At 30.4% G+C, this 8905-nt stretch overlaps 1 protein-coding gene across 1 annotated transcript; it reads left to right on the forward strand.

The window, feature by feature from the left end:
• The first annotated feature begins 523 nt into the window (after positions 1-523).
• On the forward strand, positions 524-2185 carry LOC111391241 (protein YLS3-like). The gene is made up of 3 exons (XM_023016409.1): positions 524-1098; positions 1423-1494; positions 1673-2185. Exons 1-3 carry the CDS (start codon positions 771-773, stop codon positions 1819-1821), a joined length of 549 nt encoding a protein of 182 aa, XP_022872177.1. The 5' UTR covers positions 524-770; the 3' UTR covers positions 1822-2185.
• The last annotated feature ends 6720 nt before the right edge of the window (positions 2186-8905 follow it).

Genomic DNA, 8905 nt, shown 5'->3' on the forward strand with positions numbered 1-8905 from the left:
CCCAGCTTATAGGTGAGATGCACGCTATACTTGACGATACACTAGACGATTTTTTTTATTTCTTTCTCCAACACCGCGAAATTCTTAGCTAATGTTTGGGCGTGCTTGTAAAGTGCTTATAAGTACTAGCGACCACTACTTCTTGTAGCTCAAAATAAATAAATTGTAAGTTTCACGTAATAATTGTGACTCTTACTTTATCTATTTCTGAAAAAGTAACCCAATCCTTGTGCTATATTCATTTGTGAATGTCCATCCCAACCCATAGGTGAGATGCACACTTTACTTAGTAGTACACTAGACGATTTTTTTAATTTCTTTCTCCAAACACCGCTAATTTCTTAGCTAATGTTTGGGTGTGCTTGTAAAATGCTTATAAGTACTAGGGACCACTACTTTTTGTAACTCAAAAGAAATAAATAGTAGGTTTCACGCATTAATTATGACTCTTACTTTATCTATTTCTGAAAAGTAGTAATCATTGGCCTTGTGCCATATTCATTCGTGAATGTCTCATCGCAACCCATAGGTGGAATGCACACTCTACTTGAGAATACACTAGACGATTTTTTGAACTTCTTTCACCAAACATATCATTTTGTTCTACTAGAGATTGATCAGTCAAACAAGGGGCCTTCATGTTTAATGCATGTTGCAGCTCATGCTCAAAGTAATGCAAATCACTTTAAAACCACATTCACATTCTTAACCTAACTTTCATTATGCAAATACTTCTCCTCCATAGACAGAAAAACTAAGGATACAAAACAATGCCTTCTTTTTCTAACATTGCACTGATTCTTTTGCTTCTAATCGGCCCTTCATTGAACACATTTTCTCAAAGCACTGGTATTGAACAATGTAGCTCGAATCTGCTAAATTTAGCCCCGTGTGCGCCGTTTGTACAGGGCATTGCGCCTTCGCCAGTCCAGTCATGTTGTGACAACCTTAAACAACTCTACATCCAGCAACCTAATTGTCTTTGTCTCTTGTTCAATGAAACAACTTTGAGTTCTTTTCCTATTAATATTAATACCACACTTGCTCTTCAATTGCCCCTTCTATGCAACCTCCAGATGATCATTTCTAATTGTACAGGTACATACACTGGAGTCCCTTTATCATTACATGTTTTGTTACGCTCGACTAGACAGTATGGAACTCGACTAAAAGAAGTTTCATGAAGTTTAGGTGATAATCCGTATTTATCACTGTCAATAATGTTGAACTAACGTACACTAGAATCCTTTTTTTTAAGTTTGTTTCACTCGACTGGACAGTACTAAACAGGACTCTTGAAGTAGAAGAAGTTAAAAGCTTTCATTGGATAGGAAAAATCAGTTTTCGAGAAGTTTATAAGGTGATCTAAATTTAGCATTGTAGATAATGTTTAACTAACCAATGACCCTTTTATCTTTGAAGGCACACCCTTGCCTTCAAATTCACCTGCTTCTCAAGTTCCCTCAGGGCCAAAATCAAATTCAACTGTGGCAGGTTTGCATCTTCTCTTCTCATCATTACATGCTCGAAATACGTACAAATCATTAAATAAGTTGAACAGTTCAACAATGAACAATTGTGCACTATCGCTTCCTCATTAGTACTATGTACCAAACTCTCGTGGTTTACTAAAAGATGTAGTCGGGTTAATCTATATCGGGTTTTTTCTCAGCTTCTCCGATAGTGACAGTGGCACCGAGGACAAGTATCATGGGATTCGGACTTCACCATAACGCTGGAGTGAACATGAATGAACAAGGTCAATTTGTGATGGTGTCGCTAATAGCAATTTTATGTATGTTTAAAAGCACACTATGTTAAACCCAAAAACAAGAAGGTTCTATTTGTTGTGTAATGTGGATCAATATTTGTGTGGCTCTAGGCTCTAGCTCTATGCATGCAGTGTAATTTACCTTTTTTTTTTTTTTTCTTTTAATAATTTATTACATGATCTGATCATTGCCTTGTTAAAAAGTTGTGGTTCGACGAGAAAGAGGAAAAAAAGATATGAACACTTTTCTCGGTTAACCGAGTTACATTGTGATTTATAGTGATCCACTGACCGATCGGATCGAATGTTTGAAATTAAGAAAGAAAATTATATGTGACACCTTTAAATTTAACTATGATGAGTGTCTCACGACTTGAATTGTAAATGACACTTTTGTTTGAGCTCATTCCTTCACATGTTTGCACAGACGTAAACGCATAACTATGCTTCGAACTTTCCGTGCAAGATCGAGACAGGGGGTCTTAGTCAATGATAATGAGTGTCTTGCAATAAGAACAATGATGAGGTATGACATTTGACAGTACTCATTCCTTCAAGTATTCGCACTTTTATGCGTCTATTGATGCCCCGATCTTTTTATAACATCGATAGTTGCAAATCTAAAATTATTAAGAAGCATAGATATTCAATGTAATTATGAAATCTTGGAGATGAGAATAAGTAATCAAGAACCTTTGTAACACTGAATAAAGCCCTTGTACACCGAGCTTGCGTGGGCCCCATCCCTATGTGAGGGGAGTGTAAGGCTCGGTGTACATGTAGCAACGATATTGTAACACCAGTTATGCATGTTTGTAAATAAAGAGTGGACATTGTTTGTAATCTATCGTATATTAAATATCACATTAAGCGAGAATCATTTTTTGGACAATTTTAACTCTAATATAATTTAATTATTTCGATAATACTTTACTTTTCATTTTTTAATACGTAATAAATATTACAAAATCCTTGATCATGTATGATTTTCGCGTTATTAATTCTCAATTAATTTGATAAATCTTGATCTACATGAATCTAGAACTATTATGGATGAATTTATTTCTATTTGTGTATCTATGAATTTTTAATGGGTGTTTAAATTCATGTATTAGAAATTAATTCTTATGTACCAAATATTGTATAAAAATATTGCTCATTTGTAATATTTCATCATCACAAAAAAAAAAAAAAAAAAAAAATTGAATCATAGAAATTGAGAGTACAAGTTTCTTCTCTTAAATTTCTATCATAAATTTTATTTTCTTCTACAATCCATTTATGCCACAACAAATCAAAATCAAGGCCTATCATATCTCTAATATATTAAATACAATTTCATTATTTTAATAATACTTTACATTTTTTCAATATATAATAAATACCTCAAAACCCTTGGTCATGTATAAATTTCATGTTATTAATTTTCAATTAATTAACATTCACATTAATATAGACTCAATGAATCTTGACTTGATGAATTTTGATCTACTTGAACCTAGCATTATTAAGGATAAATTTTTTTCTATTCATGTATCTAGAAATTTTAATGAATGTTTAAATTCATGTATTAACAATTAATTCTTATGTACCCAAAGTACTATAAAAATAAGTGTTTTAAAAAGCATAAAGCGTGAAAAGGTATGAAGCCAAAGTTTCAAGTTTTATGAGTTTAAGCGAGTCTAGGTTAGGCTTTGGCGTAAAAAAACATTTTCTTATTTATAATATTATTTGAAATTTTTAATCAATTTAAGAAATTATTTAATAATTAAAATAATACATATCAAACATCTAAAATTATAAAATACAATATTTACTTTATTAATCCCTGTCATTAGTTAATTATACAATTTTCAAGTTTTTGAAATGCAAAAATTAGAAAAAATTTTATAGTTTCAATTTTCAACTAGAGAAGTCATACTTAATAGATTTATAAGAACATTATATATATTTTTGGAGTTTGTAATAAAATGAGTTTCAAGATCATAATTACATAATGTAGATAACACAAAAACTTAAATCTTATTTAACTATTTAGATAAAGTCATTTTTTACTTTTGTATAGATAAATCTATTAAAAACTTGAAATTAAATTCAAATGAAAAGTTCTTTTTTTAAATAATAATAAGCTAAAGTCAAATTATAATTTATTTATTTTTTTTAAAAAAAAACTAATAAAGCGCATCTACAGGGACAAAAGAAATAAAAAAAAAAATCAGCCATTTAGGAATTGGAAAAAAAAGTCCAGGAGTGAAGTGAGGCGTTTTGAGCCTAGGCGCCGCTTAGGCGAATTTTTTAGAACTTTAATTAAAAAGATTGCTCATTTGTATTATTTCATCATCACAAAAAAATTGAATCATGGAAGTTAAGTTTTGAAAGTACAACTTTCTTCTCTTATAATTTCTATCTTAAATTTTATTTTCTTCCATATTTTGAACGATTATAACCCTACTATAATTCAATTATTTCAATAATACTTTACTTTTTATTTTTCAATATGTAATAAATATTACAAAATTCTTGGTCATGCATGATTTCGTATTATTAATTCTCAATTAATTAACATTCATACTAATTTAAACTCAATGAATCGTGACTTGATGAATTTTGATCTACTTGAATCTTTTAAATTCCTATCATAAATTTTATTTTCTTCAATATTCCATTTATATCGCAGTAGGTCGAAATCAAAGCTCATCATATCAAATATTATTTTTATAGCACTTATAAAGTATTTCAAAATTACGTGCAATGCACATTTAACTCTAACTAGTTTAATGATGTTATGAGATAAACTAGGTGTGTTGTAATTAGTACTACACATCGAACATTCACATTCTTACTTGGTTTGGTAACGAGGGAAAGCTGTCTCCCAATTTTCAATATAAAATCACAAATTTTCCTTTAATTTCAAAACCAAAAGCAACTAAATCATAAAGGATAATTTCAACTTTTAAATTAAATTTCTTACCAATCTTTTATAATATATTAAAATATCACATCAAGGGAGAATTATTTTTGGACGATTTTAACCTTCAGCAATTCAATTATTTCAATAATACATTACTTTTCATTTTTCGATATATAATAAATACTACATAATTATTATTATTTATGAAATTTGTGTTATTAATTCTCAATTATTAACATTCACATTAATCTAGATTTAATAAATTTTCATTTGATGAATTTTGAATCTAGAGTTATTATAAAGAAATTTATTCGTATTCACATCAAGAAAAAAAACATTTTTTGGACTATTTTAACCTTCCAATAATTCAATTATTTCAAATGCTACATAATTATTGTCATTTAAGAAATTTCTGTTATTATTTCTCAATTAATTAACAATCACATTAACCTAAATTCAATAAATTTTCACTTGATGAATATTGAATTACGTGAATCTAGAGTTATTATAGATAAATTTATTCATATTTATGCATCTAAAAATTTTGATGAGTGTTTAAATTTCTGTATTAACAATTAATTTTTATGAATCAAATGTAATATAAAATGATTGCTCATTTATAATATTTCATCATTACAAAAAAATTTGAATCATAAAAATTGAGTTTTGAAAGTACAATTTGAGTACAATTTTCTTCTCTTAAATTTCTATAATAAATTTTATTTTCTTTAATTCTTCTGAGATCCATTAAATCCTCCAACAAATTGGTATTAAAGTTTTTTTAGAATAACGTGCAATGCACATTCAACTTTGACTAGTACCGTTAAAATTAGCGAATTACTTGGATAATTTATTTTACTTATAACTAATCTGTTAAGTTAAACAAACATTTTACTTAAAGGCACATAAAATAAAATTGAAGTACTGTTACCTAAATCACTAAATTAAAGTATAATTACCACGAATAAAATGAACTTGAAATAAAAGAACACAAAAAAATGTAAAAATTCCAAGTTTTTGGGTAAATTTCTTGGACCGAGCTGCTGTGCCAGAATTCTTTCTGCCAGGCCTTTTACAGGCTGTGACTCAAAACATGGGGGTGGGGCCGGTGGGCATATTTTTGGGCATTATTTTACTGAACTGGGGACCCACCTCTTCACTCACCTGTAAAACATCTGTTAGAGGATCAGCCTGGTAGAAGAGATTAATGCATATTTCTTTGTTACAGAATAACAGCTAGAAACGGGCCTAAAAACCATAAATTCTATAAAGTAGGTTATGACTCGGACCGTCGAAAAAAAACTAGTCAGCTCCAAATAATCAAACAACACGTCATCTAGTTTTAACTCGAATGAGTCGTAAGTAGTTACCTCATCTTCAAAACCTGTCATATCCCCAACTGTTTCGAGTCAGGATGAATGGCAATTGATAAATCAACTGAATTTTCATTTGCTTGTTCATCCTAGAATTTGGGAACCATAGGTGGCAACCCAAGCTCGTTGTCCGAGGCTTCAAATAAGTGACTGAGCTCGTCGACGATGTCAGCTAAACCTCTAGTAAGGATGAGTTGATATTTTTTGAGTATAGTTCCTCTTCAAAGTTTTCAATTACCGAATCGAGATACTAAATCACTTCATTTTGACCAGTCATCGAGTAAAACTCATCAAGCATATCCAAAGTTTGCTTCACAACAGGTGAATCCAACTCGACTTGGATCGATTCAACTCTCTCAACTTGATCGAGTCACAAGTAGATAGACACCTACTTCTCTATATTGTTATACATATGTCGGGCTCAATTAAAAATGTATTTTAGGAAAACAAATGTATTTTTGGAATAGTAAGGGTTAAGTTTGCTGTTTTCAAGTCATTTCAGTTCTTAGTTCTGCAAAACACCGAAAATGCCTTTGGTCAGTATTTCTGACAATACATTTTTGAAAACAATGATAAACTTATAATATAAAACTCAAAATGCATTTTTGACATTTTGAGTAATTTCAGTATTCTGAAAATGCTCAAAACATAGAAAACAAGTGTTTAAATTAAATTTTGAAAAATGAAAATTTTAGAAATAAAATATAAGATTCTAATGATTAAAAGTTAAAAAAAATTTTAAAAATCAAGAAAAATGAATTCAAAAACTAAAATTATAAATTATAAAATTTTCTAAAAATATAAAAATTATATTAAATAATAAATAAAAGCAGTTCAATCACTTAAAAAATTATTTACATAAAAATTCTAAAATAATATTTAAGTGAACACTACATCCCATAAATGGTATGAAAGCACACCATTCCAAAAAGAAAGGGGCCTTGTTGTCTTCTAAACAGGCGAAGCGAGGTATCCATACATAAAAGTATAGGCTTTAGGCCCGATCAAACTTAGTTAGGCAGAATTCCATGCTTTTACGCCCGATCTGCAACAAGCCCTTGCATTAAGTTGAATTGGGGTTTCCCCTTTTTTGTGCAACTATCCAAGTTAGAGAGCATTCTCAAGCACCCTAATTAATTGGTCTCTCTCTTGTCATCAACTCTGATCTGCTCAAAGGGAAACAAGAGAAATTTGATATGTCATTGCCTCTACCTGTCCCTATTTCTTTGAAAATCATAAACTGTTGCATAATGATTTCCTTTTTATCAACCCCTATTCCTAATGTGAATTCTAGTCGCTTTCTATGTTAATTTCTTTTTAGTAAGAATCCTTGGGAAAGCTATCTCGTATAAGATAGGAGATAGTATACATTGAATCAGTTTCGAGATGCAAGAAAGCAAAGGTTGGTTCAACTGAATTCGACAGTAGTAGTCTCTATCGACGTTAGTGGTGAATGAAAAGCATATTCACCTATTGCTTCAGTGCCTGCGGAGGCACTTGCTTAGATGAGAGTGGAGTTCCTTCACCTCTAACAGCTTTCTTTCCTCTCAATCTCAAACAGCCACTTATGACTAAGCTTCGCGGCTAGGTCCATTTTTGTCAATTCTTCATTCCTTTTCTCAACGCAAATACTTAAAATAGGGATGTCAATATGACGAAGCAAGAGTTGCGATGCTCCTTCCCTACTCTACTTCATGGATTAAATATTATTATTGTCCCTTCATAGAAAGAAAGAACAGAGTTTGTATATGTATAGAAATGTCAAAAGTATTTCTATCAGGAAATTTTTAGAAAATATTTGCTCTTATATGTAAAGATGATAATGATTGATTCACGATAATGATTTATAATATGGTTTTGAAAATGTTCTATAAGTGGAATGATAAAATATGGATTATGTTGTAGATTGTTAAAGAGATATGATTAAATCATGATATATGGTTCGTTATATTGGGATTGACATATACGGAGACGGATATAGGGGGGATGGGCTGGGCTGTAGCCCCCCCCCAGGTCCAAGAGTTTTTTTTAAGGTATTTTTTAGTTTTTTTGGGTAAAAAATCAGTTTTTTTTGTGTAAAAATTTTTTTTTCTACGTAGTAGCCCGATTTGAAATTTTATAGCCCGGTCGTGGATCCGTCCCTGGACATATATGAATTGTGGCATTATAACATGGTGGGAAGATCAATACTTACCGACCACATGAAGTTAAGGTACATTTTTATTCGAAAATGAGCTGAACTTGAAGCTGTGCATATATTATTGTTATGTGATAAAATGAAAAACTAAAAATATCACATATTAATCAATACGATGATATTTAAGGTATTGGTTCAACATAAATTCCATCTGTTCGAGGCTTACTAAATAGACGTCAGATTTAACTCATGCTACAAGATTATCGATGGAGCTAAAAGAGAAAGAAAATCTTACATATGAGGAAGAACCAATTCAAATATTGGACAGAGTGAATCAAGTATTGCGAAGTAAGACTATTTCTTTGGTTAAAATCTTATGGGGAAATCATGTTATGGAAGAAGCAATATAGAAAAGTGAAGAGCAGATGTGTTCTCAGTATCTATAGTTTTTTTGTACTTGATCAATTGAATTTCTTTTAAAGGAGTGAGTTTTGTAATACATTAATTTAATAAGACAAAAAAAAAGTCAAACATATCATACAAAAAAAAGAATTTAAAAAAATAAAAATAGGGAGGCGATGCCCAAGTTCCAATCCATTCAATTCTACATACAAATCCATTTTTACACACACAAACACTGCTCGCGAAATATTTCTTTTCGATTTTAAAACCTACCGCAAGTGTACGGTTCGTTAACAAGTAGTAAAATGGAT

Source organism: Olea europaea, unplaced genomic scaffold (assembly GCF_002742605.1).
Source record: "Olea europaea var. sylvestris unplaced genomic scaffold, O_europaea_v1 scaffold769, whole genome shotgun sequence".
Classification (NCBI taxonomy): Eukaryota; Viridiplantae; Streptophyta; class Magnoliopsida; order Lamiales; family Oleaceae; genus Olea; species Olea europaea.

Bases quoted from the DNA above. Each gene is read 5' to 3' on its own strand.
- LOC111391241 (XM_023016409.1), top strand. From the start codon at position 771: ATGCCTTCTTTTTCTAACATTGCACTGATTCTTTTGCTTCTAATCGGC. The intron at 1,099-1,422 runs GTACATACACTG...TTATCTTTGAAG, and splicing joins GATCATTTCTAATTGTACAG to GCACACCCTTGCCTTCAAAT. The intron at 1,495-1,672 runs GTTTGCATCTTC...GTTTTTTCTCAG, and splicing joins ATCAAATTCAACTGTGGCAG to CTTCTCCGATAGTGACAGTG.